This window comes from Nanorana parkeri, unplaced genomic scaffold (genome assembly GCF_000935625.1).
Source record: "Nanorana parkeri isolate BGI_ZX_2015 unplaced genomic scaffold, ASM93562v1 scaffold562, whole genome shotgun sequence".
NCBI classification, from domain to species: Eukaryota; Metazoa; Chordata; class Amphibia; order Anura; family Dicroglossidae; genus Nanorana; species Nanorana parkeri.
Genome location: NW_017306830.1, coordinates 47,004 through 66,870, shown reverse-complemented (window position 1 = coordinate 66,870; position 19,867 = coordinate 47,004). Strand labels below are relative to the sequence as shown.

Below are 19,867 nucleotides of genomic sequence, written 5' to 3'. Positions count from 1 at the left end.
CCTCTCCTGCCAGACAGAGTTGTGCCGTGGGATAGAGCTGTGTACATCTCAGCACTTAATGGACAAAAACACAATTCCTCTGGCAAGTAAAACAGCTCCCTTACATGTATCTCATCTTTGTGTTTAGCGGTTTGCCTCAAATTCAGCTTTAAGAAGAATGTTATTTGAACTGTGTGGTAGAACTGACTGGGAAATGTAATATGTAACATTCCTATGGATGGAGAATAATAAACAGAGATCAGTAAAGCAGTTCAATTGAATTTGTAATATATATTAATGATTAAAGATAAGCAACGCTAAACACTTTCTAATATGGATTGGAGACCAGGCAATACATAACTACAACGCCACCTCTCTGCAGCCCCCAAATACACACACATACACACCTTTGCCTTGACAATCTCTTCTTTGCATGACTGAACTGTCACCCTACCCCTGCCCAAACATCTAATTGACAGCAGGTTGTGGCCACTCAAAAGCCAGGTAGACGGTAGACCACTCTAGGAAGAGATGAGTACTCAGCAACAAAAGTAGGTGTGCAGGAGGAGGAATGACAGAGGGATTACAGGAGCAGCAGTTGCAGGTCCAAAGACCAGGGGCGCTCAGCAGGAGGCGTGGCACACATGCCTCTGGTATCAGGGCCTAATGACTGCCTATATACTGTATATCTCTGTCTATGGGGACACAAACCGCAATAAGCATATGACGTAGGCTTAAACCCATCCCCACTCAATCCATTAGCTTTAGTTGGAGTTCAACAACATATACATTAGAAACTGGTAGTTTTGGCACCTTTGAAAAGTCTAAAAATAAAATGGAACAAGGCAGAAGTCCAACTCAAAACCGTTGTAAGTAACTTGTTCTGGCAGGGAAGTGATTTCATAAAACCTAGATTGCGGAAGACCTCTTGTCTTTAGCATAGTGGAAAGTTTTCCTGGATAGCATCAAAGCCCAATTGAACTTCAAGTTTAAATCATCTAAATACATTTCATGTGCATTAAACCAAAGGTGTGCAAATCCCTACCGTTTGTTGTTTTTAGTTTTAGAAAGTAGCCACAGAGTAGAAAGCCTGTCCCCTGCCAAAGTGCTTCTGAAAAGGACCCTTGCTTTCAGTGAAAGCAGTAGATTCTCTACAGAGGTCCTATGCACCCTCCCTGTAGAGTCAGAACTAGAGCTTTCCAATCAGCAGGGAGCATGGGCTTTGCTGATTGGAGAACCATAGGTCTGACTCATCAGGGGGCATGTCAGACCTCTGCAAAGAGACCATTGCTTCCCCACAGAGAGCAAAGGTCCTTCTCTGCAGCATGCTCGCAGGGGACAGACTTTTCTACTCGGGCCACGGCTGCTTTCTCATGAACCATGATACTTTGCACACCTTTTGTTCTGATACACCTGCAACGTATTTAGTTTATTTAAACTGAAGGCTCAATTGAGCTTTAAATTGTTCATTCAAATATTTTGCTTCTTGTGCGAAATTGCTAATTCAGGCTGGTCAATATCGAAGTCTCTGGTCTTCTCAGGTCAATGCTAAACACAGTCTAGATCCATAATAATGCTGACATTTAAAAAAAAAACACTGTTGGATCCCTCGTCCATACGTCATTTCAGATAGTGGTAGTGTGCTTGTTTGTCACTAAACCACCAAAAATATAGAATAATTACTATAATATTAATAATATTTACACTGCATTTCTCTTCCTTTCTGAAAACTTTGAAGTCTTTCGTACCAAAAATTGAGGAAAAGGCACATTGGCGATGCACGAGTAGATGTATGGACTGGCTCAGTGATGAAAGTGCTTTCTTGAATTGTACATTTTGAGCAGAACCTCTCCACTAAACTGATAGGTCAGCTTTTTCTTGACTTTTCGTACTTCTCCAGTCTTGCCATAATTGCGCAGGGCTCTAGCCATTTTCTGATAGGTCATCTTTTTGCGGTTGCCTTTCTGGATACCCCAGCGGTGGGCCAGAGCTTCTTTGTGCTTGGAGGAGAACTGGAATGTCCCTTTGTCTTTATCTACCCACCAGATGCTCTCTTTCATGTCTCCACTCTGAAGTAGCTCTAAAAGGAACTGGTATAATCTGATCTTTTTCTTATTGCCTGCAGAAATGAATACATTCAAAGTAAATACATTGATGCACTAATAATTAATAATACATTAATACACTAATTAGTAATTCATTATTACCTTAAGTAAATAAAGGCAAAGGCCTAATGATTTCTACATTTCCTAAATCAACTGCAAGCTGTGATCTTAAAGTTTATTTCACCTTTCAAGAAATTCTTGGAATCACTGTTGAAATATATATTAGTTAGCAAAGATATACACTATATGGCCACAATTATGTGGATACACCTCCAAAATACTGAAGTTGGGTGTTTACAGTGAAGGTTGCTGTTAGTACTACAGCATACAGAGACATTTTAGACAGTTGTGTGCTTCCAACATTATGGCAATAGGTTGGGGAAGATTTTTTTTGTGTTCCAACATGACTTTTCCCCTATGCAGAAAGCCAGCTCCATAGAGACATGGTTTGATGGATATGGTGTGGAGGAACTCAAATGTCCTGTACAGAGCCCTGAACTCAACATTGTTGACTGCCATTGTGATGAATTGGTACTTCATTTGTGACTCAGGTCTCTTCATCCAACATCAGTGCCTGACCTCACAAATGGACCCCACATTAGTTGTGTTATAGCCACAAAGGAGGGCACAACTCCATATTATTGTCCATGGCATTGCAATGGAATGTCCAACAAGGTCATATAGGTGTGATGGTCAGGTGTCCACCAACGTTTGGCCTTGTAGTGTATATTTACTTCTAGATTGTTTTCTTGGGGGAACTTGCACACAGCTGAACTCCCAGAGGAAGCATCTCTACCTTTGAAGTATGTTTAGCGCACTCACTTCCCCTTGTACTTTTTAAAGTATATGTAAAGCTAAAACCTTTATCCTGGTTTTGAATATGATAGGGAATTATTTATTTTCTGTCTGTGTCCTGTCAGATATATTTTCTTTTCCCTTCACTTCCTGTCCCAGAGCCACAGCAAGTAAAGGGAGGGGTAAAAGGAGTTCTGTCCAAATTGAGGGTATGTCCCCCATTAGAAACTTGTTTCCGGAACAGGTTGCCCCACTGAAAGATTTCCATCTCCTAATCCTGTGAAAACTCAAACATATTAGATTTCCTGTCACTTTCTGTACAATGGTCACCAGGACCAATTGTGAGTATGAATCTACCCAATAGGAACAAAGAAAGTGATACAAATCTGACAAAGGCTCTAGCCCTTCCATATTCTATCCAGAAAATTATAACGATGACTTTGCATACACTTTAAATTGTTCTATAGATTAAGATTTCACCAGTAAGTGTGTCTTCAGTCCATTCCACCGTCCCCTTCTATAAACTCTTTTACCAAAATGCTTACTGCCCACAAAAATTCTACAGTCTGGAGTATGTTGAGCCATTGCATATAAACGTGTATCGTGTATTTCTATTATGGATCAATTTATCGGAACTTTAACCAGTTACTTAAATATAATTATCACAACGTATGCTTCAGACCTGGCTCTCCAAGAAGTGTCCCATAACCTGAGTCTCGCGGGTCTAGCTCTCCATCTGATACTTCCAGAGGGGGGCTTCGTCTTTCATGGTCATCATCCTCTGAGCTGGGTGGTGCTGGAGACTGGAACTGTACACACACGCGAGGTACGAAGGACACCTGCAAAAGAGCATAATCATTTTGGAGGCATATTTATGACCATCTGTATAATAAATAAACAGGTCTTCAGAAGACCCTTGACAGTAGATGTTGGTCAGTAGTGCCAGAATAAACCAATAAACCCTGATTCTTGTTTACTCTTGAATGAGGTGAAACAGAGTTAAAATGCACTCTGCAAGGAATGCTCAATCATGTACATAGAAATGTTTAATAAAATCATAAATGGATGAGTCAGACCTAAAGCTCACCAGGGGGGACATGTTGCACCTCTGCAGAGAAACCGCTGCTTCCGTACAGAGAGCAAGTGTATTTTGCTGTAGCACACTGGTAGTCTATTCTACCCAGGATGTGGCTGCTTTGTAAAGAAAATGAACTGTAATACTATGCACACCTTTTGTTTTGATGCACCTGGAAGGTATTTAGGTGATATAAACTAGAATCGGGCTTTAAAGCGTAGGTACAGTTTTAACAACGTTGCCTTATAGGACCCCCTTACCTCCTGCAGTGTTTTTGTATTATGCAGGGCTGGGGCCAGGGGCTTTATTTAGAATATTAAAAGACCTGGGGCAGACCAAAATGTTGTAGAGTTTGTAGTATACCATGATAAAAAGTGGGTGACAGTGTTTCTCTTTTCCCTATTAATTCGCACTAATAAAAAAACTCCTCTTTGGAGCAAATCTGTATTTCCTAAATATGATGATATGACTGAACATAAAACTCAAATGTATCATATTGCTTAACAAATAGAATAATTATAAATTAATTTTAAAATCATACCCTACATGATGTTCCAATGGCATCATGTGCATTTATAATTGCTCTGCCTAACGAGCACTATGGAGCAGTTACCTGGTGTGTCAGCTGGAGGTGTGGATGTGTTGTGGCCATTCCAGGCTCCAGGACATGCAATTGTTCCATTTCCATGTGTCTGTACAGTTGCTGAAGTTGTGGTTGCTGTACGCTCTGCAACTCTGTGAGTTGTGAGTCGGGAAATCCATCAAGTTCGCCATGCAGGTGAGTAGATATGGGGTATTCCCAATAATGCTCTGAAATGGAAACTAATATAGGGTTAGCACTTGTTCAGTATCTTTAAAATGTCCTTCAGAAAAGAGTTAAACATAGAGCAATATGAGATGGTGGAGATCACCATCGATTGTTCAATTGTTCACCCCCAATCACCTCCAAGCCAAGCTGGCCATCTTTGCATTTGCCCTTTATCACCTCAACTGACTAATTGGTCAAGAGTTTCACTGTGCCCTTAAAGGGTCAATCCACTGATACTTCACTTTTAAAAGTGTCTATAAACCCAAGAACAAAAACGTAATATATTGCAGCCTACCAGATCTTAGATGTGATGGCTGAATGAGTTTTCTTTTTTTCAGGCACTATTTCCTTTATTTTCACCTGGTGATGCTGCTACTGACACACTTCCTGTCCTAGGGTGACAATGTTTACTCCAGTACTTTATCTATGGGGGAGCTGCATTGTCACCCTAGGACAGGAAGTGTCTTAGGACTACAGAACACTTTAACACCGCAGCCAAGTCTTCTTCAAGTCCTTTATTTTCTGGGTCTCCAGCCAACAAAAAACTTCTCATTGAAGGTCAAAGCCTGTGTACTCGTTTCCCTATCTATATACTTACTATAATACTACGGCCATGTCCTCTTCAAGCCCTTTGTTTTCTGGGCTTCCAGGCAACCAAAAACTTCTCAGTGAAGGTCAAGCCTTGCTCTCCATAGACTACCATAGACTATGCAAGCTAACAGGCCCTCTGTGTGGAAGCAGTGGTCTCTCTACATAGTTTCTACATGCCCTCTGATGAGTTGGAGCTAGAGATCTCCAATCAGCCAAGGAGTCTAGAGATACAGTATATCTGTATTCTGCCTATATGTGCATATTTCATTTAACCTTATCCTTAACCCGATCTAAACTCCAAAAATTAACCCTTAACTTCAAATCTCTGGTGTCAACCCATAGCCTCGATGGATTCCCTAGCACTAACCTAAAACCTCAGGCATACAAACATTTGCGGTGGTAATACTGGGTGTTAACGGCAATAAACATTATCACAATGGTGGTAATGGCAAAAATATAATTTTTTAGAAAACTCACAAAAAGCTTTGTCTTCTATTTACAATGTGCCAGTTTATCATCACTGAACCAAATGGAAGTGATCTGCATGAATGGTATAGCACATTTTAATAAGCAGATAGAGGGGTCTATAGGTACACATTTATATTTGGCCTTATATCATGACATGAGGCGTTCACTTGTAATATTCCATCTAAGCAATAACAGGTGGAAGTATCTCATAGTTACCGTGGCTCTCATTGTCACTGAGATAGGGGTAGTATTCGTGGTGGGGACGATAATTCTCTGGTTCATAGGTGACTAGCTCTTCTGGGTGTGCCTGCAAGAAAGAAGATACATAACTGAATACAGATGTCTGTGAAGGTTCTCATTTATCCAGGTTATGGTATGTCTGTCAAAAATAAGTCAAGGCAACTGGACTTGCTGTATTTTTCTTGAAGGCGTTTCACTGGTTATCCGACCAGCTTTCTCAATTCAGAATTACTTGTACAAAAATTTTCTGGGAATAAATATGGTGAATGTCGCTCCAATCCACATAATCTGTTAGTCGCAAGCAGGTGTTGATTGCATTTGCATAATTGGAGCTAGGAGGTGTTATTAACCTGCCTAGAGAGAGGTGTTAAAACAGCATTGTATGTGGCAGACAATAGATGTTTCATCTGAATACAGATGATTCATTACAGAAAAACATCTGAGAGATTCATGAGAATGTAACCAATCAAGTCATCCAACACAAGCGTGATCCATAGATTGTTGCCCCTCTTGAGTAGGGGCATTAGCAACAGATGCCATTTCACAGGTCACCACAGCGCCACCTTCTGGTGATAGGTGGCGCTGCATTTGGGCCATTCAGATACATTGGTGCTCTATGAACAAAAAAAGAAACAGCAGGATGAGGGTTCTATTGCTGCTTTCAAGGAACGGTAAATCCATTCTAGGCTTTGCTTAAACACAAATACCAACCACAAATATTCTGTAAGGCTTCATTTCTGTCCGTGTACCCATTGGGAACGTTTCCCTTTAATTCCCATCCCTGTGACATGGTGTTGCCAGAACAGGAAGGTAAGGGAAGTCTCTATAGTGGGGGCAGACATGGTAAAAACCTCTCTCATGTTTGATGTCCTCTTACTTCCTTTCCCAATAACAGGGGTAATAACAGGGGTAGACAGAAAGTGACACGAAATTGTGACGGTTTACTACTAATTTTACCTTCCAGTCAGGCTGATCCCCCATTCCTCAGTTTTCTTGTCCTTCTGTTACATGCATAACAAAAATGGACAGAATTTATATTCCTTCCCCTGCTATATCGCCCCCCAACAATTTGTCTACAAATGGGCTTAAAGGTTACTTTATAATTCCAGCAAACAGAATTGTAGAAACAGACTAGTCACAGAACCTTGTTAAGCTGAGGTCTATTCTGCTTATATTTTGCCTCCCCAGGTACCTCCCTCCCCCTTGTCAACATGCTAATTCATAAAAAAAAAAAAATTGTTTTAATGTCATCACTGGGCCTCTGTGCTTCTCGGTGCAATGCAGGCAGATCACTGCTGGTGGGAGAAGCCGGCACATCCCCCACCCCCCTTGTGACGCCATTGGCGGTTCCTAGGCAGGATGCATTTGCATTCAGATTGCCCTAGGTAATAACCACATGTGATGCTGAGCCTCCATGATTGAAAGGACTTAAATCCAATGAATGTAAAGGGGCGGACCAAGGACAGCCAGGCTTGGAGGAAAGAACTAGATGAAAGTGGACGTCCTCCAGCCAGGAAATGAGGTGGGCTCTATCTGACTTGCTGCGGCTCCTAATGCACATTATGAGAAGCTTGCAGTGTGCAGTGAAATCATAGTAAGCAGTTTCAGTCCAGGAGAGGAGCCGCCACAGGCAATGTGACACTGAGAGGCCTTTTTGGTGTCTATGTGCTTCATCTGTGTGACTGCACAATCCTGTGTAAAGAAAGGCATTTCCTGTGGTCAGAAGGATAATCAGTTGCCTGTCGAAGTCTTGGCTTGCTCAACATATTGCTTGCACTTCCTCACACTCTGTTTTCACACAATCTGTCATTTCTAGTGTCACTGAGGAACATTTGACATGAGAGGGGTATAACTGACACCTACACCATCTGTTTGTGCCATCACCTCCACACCTCCGTCATCTGATCTCAGATTTGGCACAAACTCTACAAAAGTTATCACTCCATCACTAATGCAAAATGGCCTTAGGTACTGTTAAACCGGGGTGGGCAGCTCCGGAACTCCAGCTGTGCTTTAACTACAAATCCTATCATGCCTCTGCCTCTGGGAGCCATGCCTGCAACTGCCTCATGGGGCTAGTAGTTCCACTACAGCTGGAGGGCCGGAGTTGCCCACCCCTGCGTTAAGGTGTATGTAAATCATAAACAGTGAACTTCTCCTAATTGCAACCTTCCAGTCTAAAAAAGGAGATCGAAACACAGAACAGAAACTTCATATATTGCAACTTATCAGTCGTTAGATGTGCCGTCCACATTCGTTTTCTTTTTTCAGGCTAAGCAATTTTCAACAAGTACATAAAAAATAGCCTGTCGATCCTGCCAGAAATCCTGTGTCCTTGTCACTTTCTGTGCACCAGTGGCGTCACATGGGGGGTGCGGCCTGCACCTGGGTGACACCATTGGAGGGGTGACACCAAAATGACTGTCAGTCATTTTGGTGTCAGCCCCTCTGAAATGTCGTGCACTCGGTCATGGACTGAGAGCCTGACAGTTTCAGGAGAGAGGAGGGGACCCGGAGGCATACCTTATCCCGCCAGGTAAACGTCCCCTCCTCCCTCTGCCAGGCGGCTAACTTGGCCTTGGGACAGCAGAGAGAGTAAATCCGGCCCTGAGTGTGAGCCAATCGTTCACATTCACAAAGCTACAATGCATGTGTTAATTGCCGTAACAATTGTTATTTTCATCTATGTGACTTTCAATTCTACTTGGTGTTGGCTGTCATTGCTGATTGCAAATAATGATAGTTATAACTTAGCAAACTGAGCCTTTTTTTAAATCTTGGTAATCTGATGTGTTTACTGACCGTATTTGGCGATCATTTCCCAACAGTGGGAAGGTCTCTATACGTCTCACAGCCAATTTAAGAGTGATGAAGTGCTGTTAAATTGTTGCTTATATTGCAAACAATATCATGTGACTAATATGTAATATTCTTCCTACAATAATACTGACAAAGAACCGCAGCCAAATATATATTTATTTCAATTTAATGCTGACAATGTACACATCGCTTTACATGCTGCTCATCCACATCAGTCCCTGTCATCAAGGAGCTTACAATCTAAGGTCCCTATTTCACAATCCGGCATGTCTTGGGAGGGAACCCAGGCAAGTGCAAACTCCTTACAGACACTGTCCTGACCAGGGTTCCAAACCGGGGAGCCCCAGTGCTGCAAGACAGAAGTGCTAACCACTGTGATATTACAACATACTGTCACCGTGGGCCAAAGAAGTGTGGCTATGCCAGGATGTTCTAAACATTTGTTAGCTGTATGCAGTTTTCTTGTGCTCTTGTCAGCAAAAAAATGAATATGTTTTGTATGGGCAACCCTGCCCTGCTGCATAGAACAACTGACTCTGAGTGTGCCAAGGCACTCCCATAAAAGCAGGCCTATTATTGCTGAATCCAACATTTTATAGACACAGTCTTAAAGTGACCACATAATATGCAAAATGTTTTCAAACAAGCCCCACCTTTAAAGGAAGATCGTACTTTCTTACCTCTGCTGCTCCCCACACCGCAGAACTCTACTCCAATGCTGAGATATCTGCTCCTGAAGTCTGTTCTGAAAGCGACACTTCCAGGAGTGTCAATCTCCTGGGTTCCTCAATGCTCTCAGTGGTTCCTCCAGCTGAGTTCCATATCTTTGCTTTATCTAACTATGGGTGGAGGTCAGAAGGAGGAACCAGTGAGACCTGCGAGGAACCCAGAAGTTCAACACACCCCTGTTGGATTCCAGATAGACCTTAAACATTTCTCAGCATTGCCATGGAGTTCAGAGCCACGGGCAGCAGAAGTGAGTATTTACTTTCTCCTTATGGCTTGCTTGAAAATATTTTGTAGGGTGACAGGGTTGGCTTAAAGTGAACCTCTACAGCCATGTCTTTTGTGCCCCTTGGCTTGTGTCTGGATGACTAATGAGATTACAACCATGTGTTGCATCACATGACTCCACATTGTGGCTCCTATCTCCCCTAGCAATGTTCCACAGGAGCATCATTAAGAACTCCCCTTGTGAGAAAAATGTGTCCCAACAAGACACTTTCCCAAGATGGAGGGCAAAGCTCACAATCCAGGACAACTTCTGCAGTAATGTAACCCTTTTCCTCCTGTGATGTTCCACAACACTAGGAATGTGTAGGAAGGATGATCACATGTCCACCACACCACCCGATAAAAACCAATGATGCTGTATGCTGTATCTGTGGTGCTGTGTCTCGGTGTTCAGCAGGGACTGGTCCTAAAGGACAATGCATGGGTTCCTTTTTTAAGTTGACTTTGATTTCAGGAATAATCTGATTTCATAATTATATATGATGGCTTAGGGTTGCCACCTGGACAGTATTTCACCGGCATGCCTTTGAGAGAGTTTTCCCTAACTAAGTGTCCTTATTGGAAGACTTCCCCTATCAGGTAGGCTGAATCTCTCCACTGGAGACAGAGACAGTAATAAAAGCCTGACCGGGGTTTCAGTACTTTCCCGCTTTATCCAAAACTAAAGGAATCTTTTGGTGTTAAACACACTGTAGTAGGATAGAGATCATAAGGCCATTTTTTTCCCCTAGAATAAGTGGTAATCTTCAATCGCCTACACAGTAAAAAATTACCAGCACCAAAACAATAACACTTCAACATACTGCTGCCGCCAATGTTTACACCTATTTTCAGGGAACACTTTGCTGTTGAATATCTAAACCTAATACAAAATACATTTCTCTAGGGCAGTGGTTCTCAACCTTTCTAGGGCCGGGACCCCTTGGTAACATTTGCCAAGTTGTGGTGACCCCCAAAGGTAAAATTTAACGATGACGCGGCTGCTGCAGCGACATCTGGAGGCGTGGCAGGAGAACTGACACTGCTGCGCTAGGAGAGAGCTGAGGAGTACTCTCACCCTGCACAGCGACCCACAGGTTGAGAACCACTGCTATAGGCAAAGACAGGACCGGGCTCTGCAGCTGGAACTAGAAGAATTGGATTTAAAGTGTGTGGCTATATAACGTATGAGGTACATACTCCGCAGTACTGTCACTGATAGGGATGGGCTCGGGCGTGTTCGTAGGTCCACGTGCTGAGCCCGCCAGGAAGCTGACAGCGCGCAGTGCCAATCACAGGCACTGAGACATTTCCCGATCTCTGCAGCTGCGGACCGGGAAAATGGAATGCATAGCTAGAGGTGTGTTTTACATATTTTTTTGCTTGAATACATACATATTGCACCGCCCTCTGCTGCTGTCAATCACTAGAAGGGGACCTGATGGAGAACTTCAGGTCCCCCTCTGCTGATTGGCAGCATCAGAGGGCGGGTGCAATAGCTAGTTTGCTATTGGCTTTTGCAAAGTGAAATAGCCAATAGGAATCTAGCTATTCATTCCTATGGTGGGTTTTTTTTTCTGACTTACGGCGGCCCCCGATTTTAAAAAAAAAAAAAACAGAGCAGAGAAAGGTCCCGACCTTTCCGGGAGAAAGTGTTTCTCCCTGGGCCGCCAAGAGCCACTAGGCGACCCCTGGCAAATCGTCATTCGACCCCCGAGGGGGTCCCGACCCACAGGTTGAGAACCACTGCTCTAGGGAAAAACGAAGTGCTGTATAACCAAATGTGGAACATTCCTGGAATTTGAATACAAAAACCTTTTTAGCAATTTAAAGTTTGCTCCTTAATGAATAATAATAGGAAACAATTTGACAACATTCATGGCAGATAAAAGCTGAATTTACAGAAGCTAAGGTATCGTTTTTAGCAAGCACACATGTTGGGATATTACTGTAGCATTTTTCTGAAACTCAGCTTTTTTTACTGCTGCTTTTTTTTTTTTTTACTTGTGTGATGTTCCACATTTTGGGCATTGTATGGAAAGTTCCCTTTGGAGCACAGGGCAGAGGAGGGACATGACTGGTGCAAGTCAGGCCCAAGCAAAGGCTAGGTAAGTATTGTTAGGGAAGGGTCATTTACCTTGCATGTTAAAGTGGGTGAAAGGTCAAGTCAGGGGAGGATAGATGAGATGATTGTGGGGGCCCGAATACAGGGGACACAACCATTTTAGGTGGGAGAGTAAAGTGAGTTAGTCCTGCCTATCGTCTTTAATTTTTAGTGTATTAGGACTGTTTCTTGGTTTGGCTAGTTATTTGCTACAAGTGTGGCTTTGCGGAGGAGGAATACACGTAATCTACTTTGGTGAATATGGATGTCCCTTGCAATGATTTCTGGCTGTATAAGGGGTGGAGGACGTGGCTAACAAAAACCACTCCAAGCTCACTCCTGTGATGGACTACAATCTCCCATTTAGTTTACTAATTTGTATTGAGATTGTAGTCCATCACGGGAGCGAGCTTGGAGCGGTGACTACTTTACAACACACACAGGGACCATTGGAAACAAAAGTAGCCACCATCCAGAAGGAAGGACAGTGTCAGCACCAATTCAGAGATGATTTGAGGATCTACAGATGAGTGATACACAAATAAATACATTTCTGTTAATAATTAAGGTACTTGAATGTATTTTTAAGATTTAACTCCTGAGTTTAGTGTCAACAAGTTACTACAGGTTAAATTTGGCATCTAGACAAATAATTTTTTAGGGGCCAGTTTTGAACCCTTTCTATAGACAAACTGGGAAACTCTGGTAACCAGGGATGTTTGCAATGTATGTACAGTATTTACTGTCCGATTGCAGAAAAAGTTGACTGAACTGTAAATAAATTGTAAGAAATAATTGTGTGGTCGGACACGTAGCCCTCTGTGTGGCTAAACCCCATAGGACTCCCAGGCTACCACTACTAAGGTTGTAGCTACACCTTCGTTATCAACCAAATACACGATTGTCAGATGTGTTGTGGTTTTGTGTGGAGGGGAAAAGTTTGCTTTCATGTGGTACACACTGTACATCCTGCAATTACATGTCTGGCTTTGTTTTCAAACCACTGCTAAATAAAACTCATAAACAGGTGCTGTAGGTCACTCTTTGAGGTCTTGTGTGTTCTGTCTTGGTGAGAACATGATCAGGGTGTTAGAGTGTTGCTGGGGTCCTTGGGTGCTATCCAATAACCATTGTTCAATATGTTTATTTGCTTTTCAATGAAAAGTTGCATAGCCATTAAAGGCTAAGTCCACCGTTCCTATCATGTTCCACTCATATTTAGGGTGTAATATTAAACATGCTGCCATTCTGCACCCCCCTACCCTCAACACTCCTCTCACTGACCACCTAAATTGTGGGTTTCTTCTCCCTGCATGCATTATGGGTGCATTTATAATTTTTTGCAAACAGTAGAATGTGCTTTTAAGGTTGTTCAGAACTATTATGACAAAGCATGAAGCTGCACAGTATGTGGTCAGTGTGTGATATGTACATTAATGACTGTGTTATACAATAAAAGAAGAGTACAAGTAATGCTTCATAGGCAAAATAGTAACTAGTACAACAGCATATTTAAACATTTTAACAACATTCAAAAAAACAAGGGGTGGGGGAAGGGGGGGGGGAGGAACATGGGGGGGAGGAACATGGGGGGAAATTGTCATTTTCACCCTGTGGCTGCCAGATTGCCAAGTATCTTTGCATTCTGTGCAACATTTTGGCTTCAATTTTTTATTTCATGTAGCATTACCTGGGTAACCCTAGACCTGGTTTCTATTAAATTGAAGGTTCTGCTCTTCCATGCTTTAGCTATTCTTTGGAAGCCGTGAGAATCAATCAGAATTGTGAGTTAGATTGGTTAATTTGGGAAGTCTCAAGTTGAAGAGAGAATATTTTGCATACTAGGGTAATGTTGGGGCCCACTAATTTTGTGAGCATGTCGAAGACCTTTCGTCAAAATACAGGACCACCAAGTATGAAAAGAGATGCCAGTCTGCCCGCAACTGTGAAAGCATGTTGAATATTAGCCTGGTCCGTAAGTCACTATACTTGCAGTTACTAGGTGAGGACTTTACAATTTGTTACTACGGCCAGAGCATTGAAAGAGCAAGACTTCGACATTCTCCATATCTGGGTCCAATCATCTCTCTCCAAGTCTACTGCTAAGTGCAGCACCTCCGTGGCTGAGGTGGAGAACATGCTATACATTCGACCAGGGGAATGCAGGCCACATAATAATTTTTCAATAAACAATTAGGTAAAGAATCCCAAATTGGTAAGTGACCCATATTGCTGCCAAAAAAGTAAACCTGATCCCAACCTGGGCAATTCACACTGATTACATGACACAAATATGCATAAACAGTAAATATCTTTGGTAAAAACCTTATGTCATAAAAATCAAGTAATCCAGAGTTGTAAGCAGTTATATTCAGACTGTAAAAGTCACGCTTGCTCCCACCCCTGCCCAGACTTTAAAGCTGAAGTCTAGTAAAAATATATGGGGGTGTACAGCACCAGTCACATAATTTACCTTTAATAACGTGGATCCTATGTTATGATAGCTGCTGGTTACTTAAAAATCCTCCCTTTAGCAAAGAGGGATCCTAGCCACAGCACTCTATGTTCGGTGGTGTGGGGGTTCCCTCTTGCCCATTCACAAAACTCCATGTATTATTTTCACAGACTGCAAGGCATTTAATGAATGGAGGAGGGAGCGATGAATGGCTGGATTTCCCCTCCTCCATTCACAGGACGCCTTGCATTCTGTGAAAATAATACGAGGCGTTTCATGAATGCTGTATGGCCAAAATAATTTTTTTTACTAGACTTCAGCTTTAATAATCTAAGAAGCCAGTAGGTCTTGGTTCTAAAAAATAAAATTTATTCTAACATATCCCTGGTCTAATTCATTCCAGTAGTGCATTCATTAAAACTTGTCACATGTATTTTTTAATAACAAATACAACTAGTGTCTTGGTTTTAGCTCCCTGCAGCCCCGTGCACAGCAGCTTTCATAGTATGAAGCAGAGAAGTAGCACCCCGATTGCATTGCACGATGTTGTCAGTCTAATGTTGTGGGCTGTTTACTGACAGGCAAGACTCAGAAATTATCTCGTTATTGTGATGCCGCTCCTTCGTTGTGCTATCAGCAAGCTGGATGCGGATCTTAGGCCAAGCTGTATGGCTTGGCAGCAGTAGAGAAAAGTGGGGTCACTCACCTGACTATGCTGTGTCATGGAGGGTGCCTGGATCACAAGAGTGGCTGAACAAAAACCCTTTGGCTGATAAAACCCTTTGCATACAAGTATTTCAACTGTATGTTTGCATGGAGTTTTCTTTAAAAATAAGTGTTAGGCTAATTGTGAAAATGTATGTACTGTATACTGTGAATGGCAAAAGATCTACGTCACAAGCCTATCATCAGTCACACTTATACACTTGATAACAGTGCGATGGACGTCTGTGAAGACAGGAAAGAAAGGTGTGAAAAAGCCACCCACGGGGCCTGCCAGGGATAAAACTCTCTAAACGTCCACCCCATCCACAGCCTTGTCAGTGTCATCTACAAAGAAGAGTTACAAGTTCGACCATGGCGACTTTATTAAAACGTTTATGATGGAAGGTGCAGCTTTGAACACCCAATGCTAATTACATTTTGGGCATCACTCCAAGATTAAGAGAAGGGTTTAGAGGTTAAGTAGTACTCTTTATGGTGTGAGTTGGCATTTAAAGTGGAACTAATCCCTCACTTTGTTTTGCAGCAGCATATGGTGCCATCTTAAAATGGATATATACAGTTATATTTTTTTTGTTCAACCCTTGGCCTGAACGGAAAAAAAAATATATATATAACAGATTCCTCCATCCACGCTAAACAGCATGGATGGATGAATCTCCCACCTTCTCCTTTGTATTTTGCCCCGGGAGGGGGGGGGGGGGGGGGGTCTTTCAGAATACCCAATCAGTGATGGCAGCTTATTGGCTGCTGTCACTGTTTACCCAAAGATTTTACATCTGGCTCTATTTGATTGAAGATTGCTGGAAGAAAGTAAGGCCACATTTGTACACTGCATAGCCAGCTATAGTCTCTATTTGAATCTACAATTGCCTTGGTGTTACACATGTAGTGACCTATGACATCAGCCATTTGAGGGTGTGAACTGCCATTTGCACTTGCAAAGCACAACATGCACATTTTTTTGCACATTTTTCACGCATAGGGCAGCCCATTAATTTCAGTGAATGCGCAACAAATGCCGCAAAGAAGATCATGCAACCTTTTTGAGCTTCAAGCCTCATGCATTATTTTTTTTACCACGTATATGCCATAGGCGCATCTTTGCACATCTTGCTTGCATTTGAAGTGCCAATATCAATAAATGTCATCGCAAATGTAATGCGCATTTCGTGACGGGAACTGGCACACATTCACATGGGTGTAGTATGAAGGGGGGCTAAAAGTTTGGTTAAAAGCTGATATAAGCACACGGGCAACTGTGACAGTCAAAAACAGAGGCACGCCTTGAATGTAACATACACTGCGCATGTGCTAATAGGTCGGATGTGAATGAAAACACTGCAGAAAACAACATGGGTTGGTTCGATTAAACTCTAGGACTTAGCATTGGGTTGGAGTTGGGCTTAATCAGAACTGCAACTAAACACAATAAGTGAAAATGAATAGCCCATTGAAACATAAATTAACAAAACTAGCTTTTGCTGCAAAATACTGTACACCTTCAATGCAGAGATCTAGTACTTTTTCTCTACAGCTAGAGGTCTGATGGTCAACATCATTCAACCCATTTCCTCCGAGCCCAGAACCAGCACCAGACTATAAGTGGACATACATGTCCGTGCGGTATACATGCCCGTAAACAGCCAATCCTGGGAGGGACAGGTGCTGTGTGCGGCTGTACGGTGTCATAAGGACACCCAAATTGCAAATCCATGCGGGTACGGGTGTCCGAACTTGGACGCAGACAGGATCCATCCTGTCTGCGTCCAAGTGCGGACACCCACACAGATGACAGCGTGTCAGCGTACAGCCGCGTCCTCCCACAGGGAAGAACAGGCTGCTGCGCACAATCACATGCAGCACCTGTCCCTCCCGGGATCGGCTGTTTTCTGGACCTGTATGCCCAGTGTGAATGAGGCCTTAATGGTGTATTAATGAACACAGAACTGCATTCATTTCTGTCTGCCCAGAGTCCAACTTTAACAGGGCTATTCACAAAAGAGTGAAGAGTTTGGAGAAGGCCAGAGAAGTGAGCAATCTAGGCCAAAATAGCTGATTTGGAAACATTCTCCAATTCCACTCACTTTCCAGTTCAGCTCTGTTGTTCTTCTCCTGCCTTCTCCAAACTCTTCACCCTTTAGTGAATAACCCTGTCAGAGTTGCATCAAATGTCATCTGAATATAGAAGACTTTACAATCAGATCGTAATGTGTAAGGAAATGCTATCAGTCAAATGTTAACACAAGCTGACACAGCGATCACATGCTGGAATATTATGTTGTTACCGAGAACTGACACACCATCCGTATGTTCAGTGCAAGGCAAGCACAGCCGGTATCTAAAGCAAAGAGCAGACTTGAGGACTGTCATAGAATGTACTTGGAATACCATGCCAATGGAATCTACAAAGCAGACCTAACTAGAGGAATTTCTGGCATAAAGTAATGGAATAACTATGCTTTATAAATATAATAATTAGCAGTTTGCAGTTTTTAGCTTACTTACCAATCCCAATCAAACCGTATGTTGAATGTCATCAAACATAAATTCTCAAACAACATAACATCATTTATTGTCATTTTACAAAATCCCATCTATTTCTGTGAAGTTCATTTGCTGTTTATGGTGTTCCTATGGAAGAGGGGCACAACCAGAGGCGCATTTAGGACAAAGTGTGCCCCTGGCCTCCCGCCCAGTGACATCACTGGTTGCCAGGAGCTGGGTGGGATGCCGGCCAGAACGTTCCAGGTTGCTAAGAGCCATGCAGGCAGGGAGATGTTTATGGGAGAGGGGATGCTCTGGCCAGCATCACGCCCCTGTACACATCTCCCTGCCCACTCTAGTTGCTAAGAGCCAGGCGAGGAGATGTGTATGGCCACTTCACTTGTTAAAAAACATGTACCTTTTGGAACATTTGTTCGATTTTCTAATAGTTAATAGTAAAATCGGCAATCATTTTCTCTAGTGACGAGAAAAATCAAAGCCACAAGATGGAAACGAATGAACGAGATTCCAACCGTTCGAACAGTGGTTTCCATTTGGGAAACTCCATTTATTCCAAAATCGAATGTTAAAATCAAGCAAAATTTCTAATGACATTTGTCATGTCTCTGATGGTGTTATCGAATGTTCTGATGAGATTTTTCTTATGAACATTCATACGAATGTCTGCCAGTGTATGGTCAGCCAGTCAGCTTATGGGCCGGTTGACACCTGAGCATTGCGCTAAACACACATTAACATGCATTTCATGAGCGCTATCGCACAGCGCACCTATCAATTGGTACCGTGTGCAATGTATGTTGTGCTGCCATTCATGGCACCCCAATGCACCTTGATGCCCATGTATTGCAGTGCAGTACAACATGTGGTACTGCAATAACGAGGACACAAACAGGAAAACAATCCTGGCAGGGGTTCTAATCCCCCTCCACCCTATCCAAAACTAAGGCCTGATTCACATATTGGCGGCCCAGGATCGCATGTTCGTACGTGGTTGCGTCCCGCGGTAGCCGTGCGGCCCCATCGATTTCAAAGGGGTCATAGCCGCATGGCAACAGTAGCAAAAACGCTCATGCACCTCTTTCTGTGGCGAGTGTTTGTGCACAACTGCACCCGCAGAGACGCAGCTCAAAACCGCACGGATTGCTAGCCACCATTGGCGCACCATTACAAATGAGTGGCACAGCAAGCACAGTTTGATGTTTCGTAGCACCTGGAAAAGACTTTTTAGGATCTCCAAAGCTTGTAGGCTCTGGTTAGGAAAGGCTGAAGAAGACATTGGAACTGTTGTGGCAAACAACACTTAAGGTGGCCATACACCTGTAGATTTGCGATCGAAAATGTTAATTTCTGCCACAAACCCTCGTTCGATTATAGCTGAAATTGTTCATTAGCCATACTAACCAACCAATTTTTGCCGAACGATGGGAATAATTTCCTTTTGTGCATGTGCTGTGTTCTTGCAGAGATTTTTTACGAACGAAAACCCCTTTGATTCATCGATTTTTGTTCGGTCAGAAACATGGGGGGCCCGGCCAGGACACCCCACCTGATGCCGTGCAGGCCGCCTGGGTCGCTATGGGTTCGAACGCACCGCTGTTCAGATCACCGTGATCTGTGCAGCGCTGCGTTCTTCTCCATTGCCGCTGCTGAGTCAATGAGAGTCAGCAGCGGTGGTGGAGGAGGCTGGACGTGGCGGGGAGGAGGAAGGCGGGGACCCAGGAGGTCAGCATCAGAGGAGGCGGGGCCGGCGACGGAGGACGGAGCGGGCCCGGCGACGGAGGAGGGAAGACGGAGGAAGAAGAGGCGGACAGGTAAGGAGTGTGACCAGCCCACCTGAGGGTCACCCTGCAGAGCCCACCATAGTTTATTGCAGGGTGACCCTCAGGTGAGCTATGTGGGCTCTTCACGGGGTGTAACTAGAAATCACAGGGCCCCATACAAAATTTTGCTACGGGGCCCTGTGATTTCTACTTACGCCCCTGAATCTGACCGATTGAAAAACGTTGTTTACAATATCAAAAACGAGACTCGGTGATGTACCTCTAACTGTTTTATTTTCATTCAAAGGGCCGACGAAAATCGCACAGTGTATGGCTATCATTACTGAAAACTTTGGTAGAAACAGCATGAACACACAAAAGTGAGGCTTCAGCAGTACAGCAGTTTGAATGATTCCAATGACCCCCAAGTAGGGTTGCCACCT

The 19,867-nt window shown here is 43.2% G+C and overlaps 1 protein-coding gene across 2 annotated transcripts in view; it reads right to left on the bottom strand.

Annotated features, from left to right (window-relative positions):
- Nucleotides 1–1,449: 1,449 nt before the first annotated feature.
- SPI1 (Spi-1 proto-oncogene) overlaps nt 1,450–19,867 on the bottom strand; it is a 44,597-nt gene continuing 26,179 nt past the window's right edge. The window contains exons 2-5 of one of the 2 annotated variants that reach the window (XM_018562143.1): nt 6,038–6,128; nt 4,568–4,776; nt 3,562–3,718; nt 1,450–2,098 (exon numbers count right to left, since the gene is read on the bottom strand). In XM_018562143.1, coding sequence (XP_018417645.1) covers nt 1,782–2,098; nt 3,562–3,718; nt 4,568–4,776; nt 6,038–6,128 — 774 coding nt within the window. In that variant the 3' untranslated portion in view covers nt 1,450–1,781. The remainder of the gene's footprint in view (nt 2,099–3,561; nt 3,719–4,567; nt 4,777–6,037; nt 6,129–19,867) is intronic. The other variant, XM_018562144.1, reaches the window with a different exon arrangement.